This window comes from Globicephala melas, chromosome 3 (assembly GCF_963455315.2).
Source record: "Globicephala melas chromosome 3, mGloMel1.2, whole genome shotgun sequence".
Classification (NCBI taxonomy): domain Eukaryota; kingdom Metazoa; phylum Chordata; class Mammalia; order Artiodactyla; family Delphinidae; genus Globicephala; species Globicephala melas.
In genome coordinates this window covers 3,938,900-3,957,842 of record NC_083316.1, presented here as the reverse complement: position 1 = coordinate 3,957,842, position 18,943 = coordinate 3,938,900, and the positions used below count along the sequence as shown (strand labels likewise).

Below are 18,943 nucleotides of genomic sequence, written 5' to 3'. Positions count from 1 at the left end.
CCTTCTTGACTCTACCGAGTATAGAGAAAAGTTGTGCTGACAACTTCAGGCTAATTGAGTTCCCTTATTATATATATTTTTTCCGTGTACCCAATGCTAGGCTGATCCTAAAGGAGAACAGATTCATCTTTGTAAAGTTGGCCGTTTATCCTTACTCACTGTTGGGATCATGTCCAAATTGCCAACTAATTGGTGGAGAATATAACAGTATTTTGATTACTTACAAATCAGGAAGTCAGCAAACATATAAAAGATGGTCTCAGGTTCATTAAGCCAACGAAAAATCAGGATTGATGCACTGGGGACACGTCCAATTCACAACTAGACATCTCAAGTACAATTAATCTTAAGAGTGAATTTGACAATGAAAGGCTATCGTAGAAAATTTAATCTTTTGAGAAATCCAATTTGGGAGCATGTAAAATCTTGCATTTTTATTATTATGTGGTCCAAAACAACCAGTAAAGTCCCTGAAAATAAATGTTTGTTACTGCATGGCTACAGAAGGGTTTTACTGATTGGCACAAAAACAAATGAGCATACTTCAGCATATGTTTAACCATTCCAGTATCACTGGACAAAATGTCTTTGAACTCCAGAATCTTAATAAGTATTCTCAGGATCATATTCTGACTTGAAGATTACAGCCCATATTTAATGTCATCAAAATAATTATTCTCTAAGCCTATAACTATTTCCTTTCTGTGAGTTTTCCTATATTTCTTGGCAGTTTAAAAACTTTTTCTGGACGCTTTCATGATGCTGATTCTCACTGCATGCCCATACTTTGCATCCCTGGGATTTTCAAGTTGTCAGAGGATATTTCGAAAAATTTAAAAATGTTTATATATCTTCATCATAGCCATTAAGATGAAAAAGAAGTAAAATTTTAAGAAAAGAATGTAGAAGTTTATAGAAAGGATTTGGGATATAGAAAACTCAAAAATTTCCTTGTTAATACAAATAAGAGCATTGTGAGCTAAAGTGAATTATCTTCTTTATTAGGGAAAGCAGAGTCCTTCACACACACACACACACACACACACACACACACACACACACACACACGCACATTTGAACAGGTGCATGAAAAAGCTAAAACAAGTGCTAACAATCCCCAACTTGACTCCAAGAGAACACCATACAGGGCACAGCAAATGTTGGAAGGACTGATTGTGTCATGTGAACATTGTCTTTTGGGTAATAGAAATTAAAAAAATGATCAAGTGTATATTCCTAGAATATAGGTTTATATTACCAGGGTAGAGATATTATCTACAAAATTCTCACTCTTCCTGGGTAGCACAAAATATGGAAAGCAGTCATCGTTCCTTTAAGTGGTAAAATATCTCAGCTGAGGTCTCAAAGTAAGGCTGTGAGGAAGGACCACAGCTGCAGGCTGGAGCCCCCAAGGCTGGTAGTCAGGACGCAGCTCTGAAGATGTGTTATGAGGTCTGGAAGTGATGGAAGAGGCAGCAAGAAAGAGAAACCAGCTGTGCACTCACTGCCTCAGGTGAGCACAGGGAACCATCCATAGGATAATGAACAGAACGTGGTGAGTAAAACCAACAGAAATAGGCCTGAGATCCTGCTCAAATGATGTTCTAGAAACAAGACGGGTTAATTTGTGCAGCAGAAAAAAAAAGAAGAGGGGCTCTACTGAAAAAATAAGAAAGAAAGAGAGGAAACCAGGGGGATAATCCACTTTACTAGCAGATCTAAAAATGTTTCTTAAAGTCCCTTATTTCTCTAAAATTTTAAAATCTACTGACGATCTCTTTTTCAGGGGGTCAAACTGTACCTCCTTAATGTTCTATACCCTAAATGAATTAGAGCTATGATGAAACCTTCCAGAAATAATTCTTAAAATTATAGGATTTTAGACCCAGGTGAAGGTTTATATACTCTTTTTTTTTTCCTCCTAATGAGAAATGTATTTTGTAAAAAAACATAATAATAATTCATGGTATGTCACTTATATCTCAATAAAACTACAAGAAAATATTTAAACATTAAAAAATTAAAAAAAATCATGGACTGAAAATGTCTGGTTATAGAAGTAAGAATTAAAAAAACAACAACAAAAAAAAACAAACGGTAGTGACAAATACTTTGGTTTGCTAAGTATCTTAAGGGATTCTTTTGACTCTAAAGGGCAAATGAGGTCAGATTAAGCTTGCAGAAATTGAGGCTCTAAGAAAGTGTTTGGCAAACTCCTTGGTCAAATGAATGTCTCCAGATGCCTTTAAATGGGGACCATCTGCGGAAGGGGCACCTGGGTCTGGGGCTTCTTGGACAGGATTAGGCTGACCCAGCAGTGAACATCAAAGGCACAGAGAGATACACAACCAGCTTTAGGGGTTCATACCTTAAAAATTTGTGCAGGTACTGGCGGCTGCAGGGTGACCAGGAGAACACCCCATTGCGTCCTGCCAACGTAGGGGACATTATGTTGCCCTCAGACTTTTTGCACACGTTCCCTTCTCCATCATGGACCATGCCGAAGCTATGAGAGAGAGAAAGAAACGGGTCTTTCAAAACAAATAGCAGTTTCAACTGTCTAACACACTCTAACAAACACAAGTCAACAATGTGAAGGCCCCCCTTCTCCTGTATGCTAGGCAGGCAGAAGAAAGAGTCCTAACAGCCAAACAGGGGAGAATATCCATGAGGTCACAGACCTCTCCTGGAGAACTACCATTTGTCCAGCTGTTTGAAAGTGTACACCTACATCAAAACAGAGCACATGTCCAGATGTCTGTCAAAGGCAGACATTTTAATTATAAAAAAGCATTTCCAGTGGGATGTAGAGGGCAGTTTATTTGATCTTGAGAAAGCTGATGATGTTCTTATTGCTTTCTTCTCTCTCTACACTCTTTGCTGCTCACCAGCCATGGTCAGGATTTCCAGGTGTTTGTAAGAAACACAAATGCAGGCTCCACAGGGGAGTGTGATGTTTACACAATTTAAGAACGACTAAACCACTACCGCCCCTCTTGGTGGTGCTGACATTTTGTCCCTACACCCAGTGCTGATCCAGCTCGTGCTAGGTCTTCACTGCTGGAGGCTGTGACAGCAGGCCAGTACTTGACCAGACTCCCTACTTCCCTTTGGAGGAAGTGACGCCATGGAACTCCCGGGAGTAGCTGTGGTGGCGTTTATCGGCAGGCGTTGTTTGAAGGTACGTCTGTTACTCTTGACTGAAACCAGAGCACTTTGGGGCTCCAGCCCTAGCTTAGTATATGGAAACACCTCAGGCTACAGTGGCTATGGGACCTCTTAATAGGGTCCTTTGCAGATGTTCAAATCCTACAATGCCAACAGCAACCCCTTACTGTCACTCGAGAAAACTGCAGCCTTGCACCTATACGAATCCCATTGACTGAGATGCTACCTCTCCCCACCAAGTAGGCTCTTCTTCTTAACTTCCTAAAGCTAGCCCTGTGGGATAGCCTCATGTTACCATCTTCACCCACCTCAGAAGAGCACAAATGACTACCTTGGGAAGAAAGCCTCCGGAATTTGGGAGCTCCGTGACATTGAAGACTTCCCATTAGGGTAGATACATCCTTGGAGAGTCAAGCCATTTTTGGCCATTAATGTCTGGTACCCACCCGATCACTGTATGGATTCCCAGAGAGCAGTTCTGAATGAGTGGGATACAGAAGGCAGGGGAAAAGCAAGAGGGGAGAAAGCAAAGAAGGACAGGTGGGTTACTGCATCTGTGGGCTTTCTGCCACCAAGAATCCCAGGATGAATGGAGGGAGGATCACAGGGATAGGAGACACCAACCCAGGGGAAGTGGGCTCCAAAAGGGGGCCAGGGAATCTGCACTTGTGTCCGAGGTTGAAGACTTAACTGTTCCTTCTTAGAGCTGTTTAATAATATCAGTAAAAATGACAACTCCCATTTGTAAGCACTATTTTTCAGACAAGATATTAAGCACATTATCTATATTTTCTAACCCGAATCTTACTACAAGCCTACAAGCCTACAATGACAGCAAGACTGAGGGCTGGAGACAGGCTTGTCCAGGGTCTCAGAGTCTGGACTGGAACCCGATACTCTGACGTCAGAGCCCAGGCGGGACCCGTGCAATAGTGTACCCGGAGCGTGATTGAAGGGTGTGTCCAAGGAAATCTGGCACACAAACATTGTCGAATTTCTGCAAAATTCCTGCTCAGTACCAAGGATGATGTAGTTGTGGTCATTTCGGCCTCCACCCATTCTCTGAAGTTCTGTTAGAAGCAATCAATCAAGGTGAGGATAACCACATGGCTGGAGAAATGTGCCACGGGGATGGAGAGGATTCACGCAGAGGCTGCTTTGGGGAGAAAGTGATAAAAACGAAATAACAAAGTACCCTCCCCTGGCTGGCCCTTGACCTGAATATAAGAAGACAAATTTGGGTCCTGCGAGTGCCCTAGATGAATTTGCTACCACTTCTGCCTACATTTCTAAGGAATTCAAAGCCACAACATCCCAGATCTGGGGACACCTTGGTCTTAACCATTTTCATCTAAGGCATTTTCAGTGATTCTCAGACTTTTTTGAGTATCAGAATATCTGGGAAATGCACCACACATGTGCCTCCCCAAAGCCCACCCTGTTAGATTTTTGATTTAGTAAGTTGGGGGTTAGGCTCTGGCATTTGGGTGAATCCTAACACAATAACGTGATTCTGATGCCCACCCAAACTTCAGCACTACTATGTCTCGAGTTGCTTTTCCAAGCAGTACAAATCCCATATTCTGCACTGTTGTGGGTGTTAGCACAGTGGCATGAAAATACCACACGATAATCACAGTTGATATTAACATTAATAAGTCATGGAAGAATGAATAGGGCACATTTTGAATATAAGGTTGGTATTTGGCAACTAAGAAATAAAATTACTATTCAAGTTATACATTACCAGACATTTTTTTTTTTTGCTTCCATGACTCACAATACTTTATTCAAAGTGGTTATCACCCTACATGTTAAAACAATGCACTTTTTTCTCTTCCTTATCTACAGGGGCTCTTCTTAACAATGCTCAGAGCCCGAGTGCAGGTGGACTCACTAGTCCGTGACAGGTGCTCCACCGATGTTTGTTGAATGAATAAAGAACAACCTTCCAGCTACAACAACAACTCAAATACCCAAATGTAAACATAATTTCAGATTAATTTGGACTTGAGAATTATATTCTGTATCAGATGCTCTTAATGTCTTCTATAGAATTTTCTTGAGTTATTCAATTACATCAGCAAGTATTTCTTTATTACTAATGATATACCCAGAATGATGAACAGCCAAGCTTTTTTAGAGGTTGTACCAATATTTTAAGCTGATCAGACAGCAGTAGGTCAAGGAAAGGAGAAACCCTTCAAAGCAACGATGGGTCAAAGTCATCTGGATGGTAAATCACACCCTGGAGGTGATGATAGCACCACAGGTAGGATCTACTTGTCCAGAGCCTGATGCAGGCTTTTCAAGAAGCAAACCCATCCTCCCTGAGAGACGGGAAGTGGACATGGGGACAGCAGTCATGTGGGACTCTCAGGGCCAGGGCAGGTCAGATAACCTGGGGGAACACAGGCTGTGGAGGCGGGGGAACCTCCATCAGGTCTTGATCCTGTCGTTCACAAGTGGGTTGATTTGGGGCAAATTTCTCAAGTCCCTGAGCCTCAGTTTCCTCACCTATAAAATGGGATAATAAAACCTTCCTCTTAAACTGTTCAGAATACCTGGCACCATGCATGTCAAAAAGGAAAATTCAAAATGTATCTTTCCCAGATTCAAATGTGGTCTTGATCAAATCTCTCAACATCTAGATGTCAGATATCACTTGTATACATATTTTGTGCATGTGTGTGTGTGTGTGTGTGTGTGTGTGTGTGTGTAGGGGGGTGAGGAGGCAGTTCAGCCAAGGGTCAATGGTTTTCAAATACCTTCTGGACACAGAAACAAACAAAAATCTTAGGAGGAATGACAGGAAATAAAATTTGTAAGAAATGATGCTCCAACATGCTGGAGCTCCCTAGGGGGCAGTCTGACAATCACCAGACCAGGTGATCTTTAAGCAGCCACTTGCTTTAATATTCCGCAAATCCTTAAAATCACCCAGCACCTCCCTGCCCCAGCTGTAGGGGCTCAGGTTGATGACAGAGCACAGTCATAAATCAGTGAGGTGCACACATCACCATCAAATGCTTGAAAGGGAGTCTAACATCACCAGCTGAATATGGTTGAGCTGAATGGTATCAGCACACCAACTCTGTTTCTTTCCAGAAGATTTCCCTGATTTTCCTTGCATCTCTTGAAATGCCTACAGCCCTCACTGCTTGACCCCTTGCATGCCATGCCTACCTTATCTTTCTTTAGGCTTTGAAGGGCATGGATCACTAGTCATTTTATAGAACGCTACACAGTGCTTTGCTGGCAGAATGCAAATTGTGCCTGGTGAATGGGTCAGTAAGTAGTGGAAAAGACAGGGGACAGAACGATGGATCATGAATACTCCTGAGCACAGTAAGTATGTTTAATATTGTCTTGATGGTCTAAAATGATCATGCAAATTAAGTATTTAAGCTGACTTTATATACAAGGAATGTTCAGCTCAAACAATGCAACTTAAATTGCACCTGCACACACCTGCTGAGGTCTCACAGGCTCTACGGGTTTTGCATATGGAAACCCACGTAAGAGGAGATCAGGAGATGCAGCCTGGTCACTGTCAGGCTGCCAGAGAACCACAGGGTATCTAGAATACGAGTCCCAGGGCCCTACCCATCTCATGGCATGACTTCCTTTGACAAATGAGAATTTTTCAAATGGATCCATGCCCAGATGGCATACTCTTCAAAACGTGTAGTTGAATCCTCAGTGTGTCTGTGCCGGTTCTTCAACACCTGCATCTAGGAAACCACACATCCTGTGACAAATGATTTAATACAAGCAGGAAACCGGCCCTGCACCAGTCCCGGCTCAGTCCCACACACTAAGGGAAAGCACACATCCTCACTTTCAGCTCCAGACCCTCTTTTCCCCTTCCCAACACAGATCCAAACACTGGCTCTTAGCAATTCCTATCTTTAGGTCAGATTCTCCAGTAGAAACCACAAGATGTCTTAGGATAAAAAGAACTGAACCTCGTAGAAGAAACTAGCTGGGCATGAACTGCATCTTTCTTTGAGTTAAAGGTTAGGAAACCTGTGGCTGAAAGGCACAGAGAAGTACTCCTCCACCTTAATAATGTCCTCTGAATGTAAAACTGAAGAAGTAAGATTCATCTGTGAAACAGCATGTTTTACAACTTATAAATATAAAATTATTTTTTAATTCTTAAGGTACAGGGCTCAGAAATTGACTGCTTAGAGCTCTTTGCCAAGGATAAGAGGAAGGCATGCTGTTTGATCCATGCATTAAACTTAGGATTCCTTCTCCAAGTAATAATAGTTCTTAAATGAATAAACTGAATAAAGTTGTTTGTTTTCAATTCACCTGAACTGCACAGAGCTGGGTTGCTGAATCTTTCCTGCTGCGGCCCCTCTCATTTGATGCAGTTGCCACAGCTAAGAATGTGTTAGAAATACGCCCCCTTCAGCTCACCTCTGACCCCTTGCAGCTCCTCCACGCCTCCTGTGCTGAATGTTCAGCCCAGGCTACTTGCCCAGCTAGTGAAGGGAAGATAAGAGATCATCCCCAGGGGTTTCCAGGCTTAGAGTTACATGTGAAACTACTCCACAAAGAGCACGTATTAGCGTTATTATTACTATTAGTACTATTATGATCACTTATTTTGGCAATTAGCACGTGCTTTTTATGTCTCCCATAAATACATGTATCCCACATGTATTCCTATTTTCTCATGTATGTATACATGTATGTATCCCACATGTATTTCCTATTTCCTCAATATGATCAGAAGCTATTTCACGGGTGACGTCAAACACTCAGAGCTCTCAGTCCTCCTGACTCTTGTACAATATTCTCTAAGCAGCAGGTGCTGGAGAAGGAGCTGATCATTTCCTGGAGGTCAGTTCTATCAGGAGTGGGACTTGCCTGTGTCCAAATCTAGAGTTCCTTTCCTTCCTCCCATCTGTATTCTCACTTGCAAGTAAAAACACTTTTCTCTTGTTTGGAAGAAATTCTTTTTCCATCTACACCCAGCCCTAGTGATGAAAGGAAATATTAATACTTGACTTCTAAGAAAAAAATAAAAGCAAACACGAATCCTTGTTGACTGGAAGACTGAGAGCCTCGTTTTGGACGCACCAGGGGCCTGAATCTCAACGGCTTATCTAATGCTGATTTGTTCAGCCCTTGATGACTTAAATATTTCTTACTTTGATTGTTTAATTAAATTCAGGTATGGTTCAGAGGACAGCAAGAGCCCCATGTCGTTAAAATAATGAGTTTTTTTGAAGTTTTAACTCTAGCAGCCTATTTAAAATTATGACTTAACTGAAAGCTTTGTAAAGTGTAGGTGCAATTTTCTAGGCACTGAAAAAGTCAATCATTACCTGTAATGATGAAGGGATCAGTAATAAGATATAAGCTTCACTTTCAGGTCATCAGTTCACACAGAGCCAAAGTCTGCAGGGCCTCTGTGAGAGCCCATTAAGGACAGGCACACATGTGTACAAACACACACACACACACACACACACACACAGATGCTTTGAACAGGTCGGGATGACATGAGTGGCCTCAGTACAATTTCTAACAGGGGATGGAGAAATCAACTTTGCAAAGACCAAATCACAAACATTGCCTTCTGCAAGTTTTGTAATTTGCAAATAAAATGAGGATGAAAGTGAAAATAGAAAAGCTGTAATTCCTGGCTGTGAATTTTCTAGGAGAAGCTTCAAGTACAGTTTCAGTCCAGCAGGAAAACACTTGTGTTACCACTGCTGATGCTCATATAAATCAGGGCAATTGCAGGAAATCAGCAAGTGGGCCCCACTGAGAAAAACTTTTTTTTTTAATAGATGGTGCCTCGAAGTGAGGCAGCCTATAGATTATTAGACTAAGAAATCTTATTTAAGAATAATAGCTACTATAAGTAATGGACAGAAGTGTTTCATTCTACAGGAACAAAGGTAAGCTTCTCACTTAAAAAGATACTCCTAATGACATGCCACCCATTGCTGAGAGCTGTTTGTCCTGCATCGGTGTCTATCCATCTGTGCCAAAGTCCCGGGTTCCCCACTCCCCCTGATGCTGCCCCATTTCACAACTGACAATGGTGGGAACGTGGGGATGTGGGAAGCAAACCAGCTCCCACCAGGCTGCATCTCTTGTCCTCCCTGTACGTCCCAAACCCTGCACACCAGTCAAAACCCATCTCTACAAATTTTGAAAGTGACATGAGAATGCAAACTTGAGAATAGTAAGTTACCCATGGGCGGGCTTGTTACCATCTTCAGTCACGTGGAGTCCTCCCGTAGGAGTTAACCATGGAATGAGATGAGCTCACAGGACCAAGTTCAAAACCCAGGACAAAGGAGCAGAGACAGAAGAGTCTGTAGTCTGTGATTGTATGCACATGTGTGAGCAGGAAGGGAAGAAGGGAGTGAGGAAAGTGCAAACATGTGTGTTGCCACAGCTTTAGAATGTGTGCGACGAGACACTCAAATAAAACAGAAGCGCCTACGTGAGCATTTCCTACTGGCGTTCTCGCTGCAAATGTGTGAATTCGCCTCACAGGCTTGAGCTACTGCACCAGAATCTCTAGACAATCTTCCAGTCCGCAGAGGACCCCAGGCTCCATCCTCCCAGGGAGATGCACTTACTTGTGTCCAGACTCGTGGGCGATGGTGAAAGCCAGTCCAAGACCTGTATCTTCATTAATCGTACAGCTGCGATATTTACTACACATTCCACTTATGGGTGCAAATCCTACAGGACATAAAGATCAAAAGAACATATGGGAGCAATATTGTAGTAAAATAAAGAAAGAGGGTGTGTCATGTGTATGTATTTACCTCTGTCCTTTAGAGAAATTTGGTTCTCATTTTGTCAGGTGAAATATGAAACAGGAAACCCTTGGACAATCATATAAAGGGCCCTGAATTATGTGGGAAACCCTTGGACAATCATATAAAGGGACCTGAATTATGTGGGAGAAGGGGGTCTGAATTATGTGGGAGAAGGGGGTCTGTTTTCCCTTCCCAATCCATGGTTCTATGTAATGTTCAAGTTACAGGTTACAATGGCGGCGTAGTTGAAGAGGGCATTCCCTGCAGATGGAGAATTTCAGCCTTTTTCTATAAACAGCTGTGTTCTCAAAAGCCTGAGAAAAAGTGCTGTAGAGAGTGGGTGTCAGGTGGTCCCCAAGGCCACTCCACGGTGGAGGACTTTCGAGGAGGGTGCACAGGACTCAGCATCTGTCATGCTCCTGGGTGTAATTTAATAGGGATGGAAGTATACGGAGTAAAATCAGCAGAAGGGACAAGCACCTGGGGAGAAGCCCGGGGAAATCAGGCACGAGCTTCCAGGGCTTCCTCCCGCCGTGGAGTCGCACAAACGGACTTAATTCCTCCAACAAGGGGAATACTGCCCACCAGGGTGCTCATTAGAGACACAAAGCCCTGGCCTTTGGTTGGGGGCTGGTCACATAGCACCCCTGCCTGGAGTGGGCCAAAATTCCAGGCACCCAGAATGAAAGCAAGTCTTCCGTGTAAACAGCATTATTTGTACAATTTAGGCCCAGTGAGCTTATCATGTGCAGGGTGGGAACCTCCTGAATTCTAAGTCCTCAGAGGCAGCCCAGGGTCCACCTTGCACTCAGGGCTTTCTGGGAACAAGTAGTCAGGACTAACCTCTATTAAACCAAGTCTTATCTGAATGTTTTTGTAATAAAGACCCTTCTTCCCTAAGATCTTGGGAAGAAATGGAGAATTAGGAAAAAAGGTCAGGAGAGCCTTGCTCAGTATCACACTGTGCTTTACACTGTTTGGAAAAGTATAAAAAACTTGCATCATATTATAAAATACCACCAAGATACACCCAGCCTAATAAACATGTTGAACATGGCTAAGATTGGGATATTCATAGAGAAATGGAAAAATCAGGGATCCAATAGTGTTGTAGTATCTCTACAAATATTCATAAATGTATTATTATTTTTTCATAGAATGAGACACCCTTGAATCTGTTGACCCTATTCTCACCACTGGAAGAAGAAATGGAAGAAATTATTTCTTAAATTAGAAGAGATAGAAGCTCTTGAATCTGTGAGAGACCTTTTCTTGTGAAAGAACTGATTTTGGTGAATAAATGCATACTCTTCTCTTTGGCCACAGTTTATACAGGGCAGGGAGTTTATTCCTTACAATTCCACCCAGCAGCAGCTACAGCTTACAGATTTGGAATGAGGGCAAAAATACTCCATATCCTAGGCCACTGAAGGCACACAGCACACATGTGTTTCTCAAAACCCTGGCAGAGGGTCTTACCCAGAGTATCACAGGGTTCATTCTTCCAGGAACATATGTCCAGGCCGGTTAGTAAGATGGCATGGTCATGGCGAGTCCCATCTTTCCCCATCAATCCAGACTGCCACTGGCAGAAGCTGCTCAAGGTGTGGTCCGCATGATGGCTTATCACTAGCCCTGGCTATGCAGGAGACAGACCAGGAGCCCGAGATAACAGGAAGAAAACATGTTGTCATGCAGTTGTTACTGGCTCTGTCATCACAGAAAACTAGCACTAACTTGGATTCAGTTACACAGGTGGAACTGGATGGCAGAAACTAATTTACCCATTTTATGTGTTAAAATCCAAAGGAGGGTGTCATATATAAAACCTGTACAGACTCAGTGTAGACACTCATGTTTATTTCTCTAGTTCTGTACCAAAACAGTTGGGATGTATTTGCTGACTCTGAACACATTTCAATGACCCAAGAAAGATGACTTCTGTGCATGAAATGTTCACATTCAAAGTCTTTATAAAACACTGAAAAATTATATAAGGCAACAGAATCGTTTATACGAGACTTTGCACATACACAAAAACACACCCGGATGGTGCTGTGTTTATTTCATAACCAAGTTGGGCAAGTAAGATTTCAAATTTGTAACTCTTCTAAGAGTTATTATTACAGTGTTAAATCAAGTCACTTTCCTACAGAGGCACCATGTTTATGAGAAGAGGCAGCTCAACTGACAAAGCTTTATCTCTAGCAAATAGGCTGGAACTAGAAGGAAACTATACAGATGACATTTCACCTTATCCATATATACCAAGTTCTAATAGATCAGCAGTGAAAGATCAGAGTGAAAGCTACCCGAAGTCTTGGTAAATGAAGAACTGGGGGTGGGGGGTGGGTGGCAAGGACATCTCCCAAAACTGGCAGGCAGATGAGTTCTTTAAAGCTTATTTATAGGTATGATATATTTTTCTAAGGATGGTCAGAGAAAACCAGGTTAAATACCTCAATTTCAGGACAAGAACTTGTTTAAAGCTTTCATGACCAGAGTGTTGCTTTGAAATTGCGTCTCTCAGTCACTGACTATGTTTTCCCCTTAAATGTTTATTGTGTCTTTCCAGAGAGTCAAATGCACCCAAGCTAAATGCTGTACATCAACCCTGGGACATGCCTTACATTCTTCAGCGGGTGATTTCCAGGAAAACTGCATTAATTAAAGTTAACACAGGTGTACGATCAAATGATAACCTCGCTTATTCTTTGCCGCTTGGATGAGTTCCAAGGTGAAACGTTTTAATACAAAGAATAATTAACCTGTCACCTGAGAAGCCCTGCTAGTTCAGCACCCCCTCTGCAGACACACTCACACAAAAGACAATGGAGTTGTATCGTGCTGACTCTTCAGGCTAGAAGCAGGTCTGCCCGTGCATGCCCCATCCTGCAGGGAAAGAGGGCAGCACCCCAGAAACTGAAAATCTGAAGGCATCTTAAATCTCATAAATGATCTCAGATTTCATCTAAAAATCATTTGTTTCATAAACAAGACAACTGTGGCTAACAGGAGACTCTGTGAAGATGTCAGCCCGGGTGAAATTGGACGCAGGGTGCCAGGGTTTACGCCCCCAGGTCCAATCAATGACCAGCTTGGGGCAAAATACAAGTGAGAGCCCTTTATGGCTAAGACGTCCCCCTTACTTCTGCCATGGAATATTCACACGAGTCCTTATTGTGAATGGAGGGGTACCTCTGTGTGTTCACACAGGGTTCTGAAATGAAGGCAACAGACAGTCTTATGCCCACTGCTCCCAAGATCCAGCATAATCTGGGGGTTTGTGTGCAATGAGAGGAATGTGCCTGACATCCTAGAATCTCTACAAAAATAAAATCCCGAGACCAAAGGTGGTGGAGGTCAGTCTCAGCAGTTGGGAGGCAATAGAGTACAACAATGCACTGCCACACAGTACAAATTAACTTCTGGGCTACAGGACATTGTTAGTCTTCTAGCAAAAGACCAAAGGGCTCACTTCATCTCCATCATCAAATCTCACAGTGGCTGAGGACAAGTTTTGCACCTTGCATTCCTAGTGTATTTCCAACAGGGTATTTAAAGTAGCTCTTCTATTCCATTTTCTTATTAGCCAATCAGATGAGTATTTCTTACTACTCTTGCACAAAAATCACACACACACACACACACACAAAACAAATAAGCATTACAGGAACTGACAAGAAACTCATTGCATTAGACACAAAATATTAAAACATTTTTGTCCCCAAGAGAAAGAGAAGTAAAGAATCCATAGAACAATTATATTTAGGAAAACAAAGCATTATTTTGAATTTATTTTTCTGGGGGAAAAAAACTACTGGTTTCAAAGAATACCTGTTCTTCTTCCAGAAGAATCAGACCTACAATGGCAATGTTGATGTTTCCTCCTATTGTTCCATCTTTGAATAAAGCAGACACCTGAAAAGGACAGGTAATCCACATCAGTCCCTATACACGGCACCCTTTTCCCCCAGCCCTTAGCCTGGAGTCCACAGCTGAAGGCCAATCCTGTGTTCTCCAGTGACATAGCAAGGTTAAGGTTCTTACATTGCTAGACACACAGGTATGGGAATATCTAACAGCCAATGATACCAACTGTTGGATCCTTACTCTTGGTGCCTGGAAGTAAAATAATGAAGTCTGTGGAGGCAGGTTCCTCCTCTTATCAAACACCTCTTATCAGGCCTCCTAGTTGGTAAGTGTCCTCATTAGACATAAGGAGGTTTCTTTTTGTTTCTTTTAATTTATTTTTTAACTCATAGTGATGATACACAGCAGTGCCCTCCTGAAGCTGTCCTAGCAAAATATTCCAGAAGAATAAGAGAAGTTCTTGGGAAAAGACCAAGAAGATACAAGAAAGAGAAGGAAAACAATGTGGAGAGAAGGTGATCAGGGAAGGATGATGTGACCATCATTAGGGATGATGGTCACATGTGTAAAAATGAGTGATCCGAGTGGCATATGGGGTGATGAGCGAGGGCAAGTCACCAGACATGGGAAGCAGCAGGGAACTAATTTGGCACTGAGGTGTAGAAATGCTGGAAAAGCTCTGCAGAACAGAGGCAATGCTTGCACACATCAGAGACCTGCAGTGGGGGCTGTCACAGACCTGCAGTCTGTGTCACCTCCTCCCTCAGTTCCCTGGGAGATCATAAACCACGAGGGTCTGGCCACCAAAAATGAGGACAGTAATAGAAACCACACCACTTCATGGGAAGTTGAAATACATTTAGGGGTACTCTGTTTATAGAGGTAGGACATAAAACATTTTCAAACATTGTCATCACAACTATGTTAAAATACACTTTGATGACCCCATACTTTGTCTTCTGTTATGCAGGTCTCACTTGGGTGGAATGGGGCTTAGACACCTTGCTCCACTCTTCATTAATGACTAAAGCTGCCACAGTCACATCTTCTCTGCAGCAACCTTCTAAAGGGAGTACTGTTCCTTGTTCTTGTCGATAGAAAGATGCATATTCAATATTTGAACACTCCTATCCCTAAAAAGATGGGTATTTCTATACAGTCATCTAAAATCTCACATATAATGCTGATGGGCAGATTTACTGCACTCAGATGTCTCCACATCCTCTTATAGACTTCTGATAAATGAAGACATCAGTAAACTTGAAATATGTTACTGGCTTACAGAGAAAGTCAAATTATTCATCCTCTGAATTTTATTCTCCGAAGGATTGAAAAAGGATCTTCTTATTGGCGCATAGTAAAAGTGAAGGAGTTATCACAGATAAAATATTTCTTGTGTACAAGACATAAATCCACAAATAAAAGTAGGACACAAAACATACACACACACACACACACACACACACACACACACACACCCCATTAGGTGGAATCACACACATGACTTCAACAAGAAGGGCATTCCTACCATATTGAGTATTGTCAGTACATAGGTGGTGATGTTTTCATGACCGTGGTTTTGCATCATCTTTTTGTCAACCACCACCAATGTCTCCACGTTCAGTTCTTCGTTCCTATGAGACTTCAGAAGGGACCGCTTGTGCCTTATGCACGACTTATACTCATCAGGCAAGATGAAAAGGTCTTCCTTGGGAGGCTTGGGCATGTCTACAGGGGGGGCGTTCAGAGAGGAAATGAATGTAAAGTTGTCACACAAAACCAGTGGTGGAACTCGTGCTAAAGAAAATGGATTTTAAAAATGAATGTTCATAAAACGAATCATAAAACCCTTAAAACTGTGATGCAAAACATGTGTTAAGGTGGAACACTACATTTAAGTAAAGTGTGCATAGTCTACATGTCATGGAATTCATTGTTATATTGACTTTTGTATAAATTTGTCCTGATTTAAAGCAAAAGAAGATCACTTTGGCTCTGAGCTCTTATTATCTAAAAGCATGATGTTCAAAGACTATGAACATAAAGATCTGTTCAACAGGGCTCTGCAAAGGAGTTATTGATAAAACAATGAAACTAATAATTACAAAAAGGAGTGCTGTCTTATACTGTGTTCTTATTTGAAGACTTTTAATGACCTAAAAGTTTTTAAAGTTGATTCCCATGTCTAGACACACAACTGGTTTGTCTGTAGTATTTCCAATGGGTTATAAACTGCTCAAAACAGATCCACTTCACTGCAGAACTGAATTTCCTAGAAAGTATTGCAAATATTTATCTAATTTAATGAAAAGACAAAATGTACTCGGTCCTCTTGGAGTAAGCCATTTAAAAATAGTTTTGGGGCTTCCCTGGTGGTGCAGTAGTTGAGAGTCCACCTGCCGATGCAGGGGACACAGGTTCGTGCCCCGGTCCGGGAGGATCCCACATGCCGCGGAGCGGCTGGGCCCGTGAGCCATGGCCGCTGAGCCTGCGTGTCTGGAACCTGTGCTCCGCAACGGGAGAGGCCACAGCAGTGAGAGGCCCGCGTACCACAAAAAAAAAAAAAAAAAAAAAGTTTTGGCATTAATAATCCATAAATTAACATTATGTTAAAAATCACTAGGTTTAGTGGATGCCTGAGAAAATGTGGTTAGAATGGTTTCAGGTGAAAGTAGGCTTCAAAATATCCCCATATTTAGGTGGTACTAATTCAAAGGCTATGCCAGCTCTATTCATGGAACACACTGCTAGAAGATGCTGTTTTGTTTGACTGATTCCCATGTCTGTTGCATTTTATCTCTCTGCTAAAATACTTCCAAACCTAAACGAACCTTTCGGAGGATAACTGTTACACTGGCTAAAGGTTAATAAGCAGTCATCATGCATTGATGACATTGATGCAATTTACACAGATGTGATCCCCACCCTAAGAGATGTCTATGTATAACTCATTCATTCTCTACACCAGCCATGGGTAGGAGTGAGGCCACGAAGGCATGGGGAATGAACGTAACTTTCTCACAATCCCTCACTAGAAAGTGTTGGAAATGGATTTCAGATCTGGCAGTGTGGTCCCAGGAACCTTAGTCTTAATTCCCATAGGTACAGGGTGCAAATGGACACAGTATAGGAGCATAGCAGCCTCCCAGGCCCCCAGTATTGGCAGAAGCACCGGGGTGGGGTGGGGGGGTGATCTTACTAGCCAGGGATCTGACAAGTCCCTCAAAACAAGTCACTCCCCCCTCAATATGGTCCTGCAGCATTTTCCCAAACACGTGAGTCCCAGCTCAAAACCCACCCGTGAAGCCTGCAGCTGGAAGTAGCAAGCTAACTCATGAGTCTGAGGTTCAGAATCACTTTTGATTTTAAGCAAATCAATCTGCTTTTGTCTGCCCGTTTCCAGAGAGAGATGCCTAAACACACAGAACAATCTCTCATTCTCTGAACTCTACGGAAGAATCTTTGTAGTGTGAACCCCACTGAGACAGAAGACCAGGATTCCTCCAGGGAAGCCCCAAGCCTCATGGACAACATGGAACTGTCCTGCACAAGTAACTGAGTCCTGAGAATTAAATGCTGATCCTGGAGGTGCTGTGTGTCAGTTCTGCTAGATAGGGCCCCCAGTCCCTCAGGAGCTGCCATGTACCCAGCAGGAGGGGACCGAAACGGGGGCAAGTCAAACAGCACCAGATCAACCACTGACGCCGCCCACCAGCAAGTGGCGTTTCGTTGCACTTTTTTTTTCTAGTTTTATTATGAAAACAGTGGCTACTTCTTTTTTCATTTTCCAAACACAAACCTTATTGTACAGTTTAGTATCTTTTTCAAATAACTGCCTCTCACGACCCAACCCCATCTACTGAGATTCTGAAACGGCTGTGGAAGCAAATACACCTACAAATGTGCACACATGCACACACACACGTGCACACACAGCCCCACCAAACAGCGTAATCGTACCGCCCTGTGTGCACAACTGTGCCTTAGGGCTACTGGCCTGAATGACTCTGATCACCTCCAGATAAGAATGAAAAGGTCATATTCATTCCAGAATGGTCAGCACTGCTGGATTGATCAGAGACACTGCAACATGTGCTTCAGGCCCTGGTGTGTCCTGTCAAAGAGGTGAAGACAGCCCTGACCATCTTTCCTGCCTGGATCCAGGTGCTTGGTCATCTTTCTGTCCCCGACTCACAGAATCTGTCCTACTCTGACTACACCCTCACCAGGAGCCCTGTGAGCACCATCCTGGCTCTGACCTTGTCTGTGCCTGAGTCCCTCTCCTCGGTCCCGCTCTGCCCCGCCCCGCCTCTGCCTGGCCCCGCCCCCAGCCACCTCCGCCAGCTTCTCCCTGTCTGCGCAGACTCAGGAAGCTGTGTCTGGTCAGTGTGCCCTGTTCCAATACCCGCTCAGTCTGTCTTCCCTGACCTTCGCAGCCTCCCGTTCCCTCTACTTGTGCTCAACATTGTTCTTCCCGGTGCCTCCCCTAAGACCGAACTCACTCTTAGTAATTTGGCTTGAGTTTTTTAAGTCCATTTGAATGTAGCCTGAGACTTAGTTACAATTTACACAGTTCAGATGTGAGTTCAGATGACGCACAGGTGCTGACAGGTCAACGGTACTTGTTCTTTCATCAAAGATGCCAAGTGATTCTGGGTCATCCTCTCTTCTCCACAGTATTTACGGAGACCCTGCACATGCCCACCTCTATTTGAGGGTGCTGGGTCTAGCAGCCAACGAAACCAAGCTGCAGAGAAGGATGGGCTTTCCAGAGGCTCCTTGGGGAAGGTTTGCTAAATAAAGCAATGCTTGAGGGGAAAGCCGAAGGAAGTGAGGAAAAGTCCAGAAAACACTGAACTCCTGTTCCTGAGTTTGTGAGATGTTCCTACATAAAATGTAAATATCACATCTATTTTTAAATGTCCATGACACAAACAAAAAGAACTTCGATAAAGCCCAGGGAACAGCTCTTTAAAAACAAACAAACAAACAAACAAAACAAACAAACACAGAAAAACATCTACCATTATCTATCCATCTATGAGGGAGAGATGTTTTAAACTGAACATACAGTTGGTGGGTTTGCTTTGGAATCATCACTT

At 42.8% G+C, this 18,943-nt stretch overlaps 1 protein-coding gene across 1 annotated transcript in view; it reads right to left on the bottom strand.

Moving 5' to 3' along the window:
* The window catches only part of ADAMTS16 (ADAM metallopeptidase with thrombospondin type 1 motif 16), a 155,237-nt gene that overhangs the window by 96,715 nt on the left and 39,579 nt on the right, over window positions 1-18,943 (bottom strand). Inside the window, exons 5-9 of the mRNA XM_060295642.1 lie at window positions 15,370-15,569; window positions 13,806-13,889; window positions 11,448-11,607; window positions 9,783-9,888; window positions 2,369-2,506 (exon numbers count right to left, since the gene is read on the bottom strand). Of these exons, the coding sequence (XP_060151625.1) occupies window positions 2,369-2,506; window positions 9,783-9,888; window positions 11,448-11,607; window positions 13,806-13,889; window positions 15,370-15,569 (688 nt within the window). The remainder of the gene's footprint in view (window positions 1-2,368; window positions 2,507-9,782; window positions 9,889-11,447; window positions 11,608-13,805; window positions 13,890-15,369; window positions 15,570-18,943) is intronic.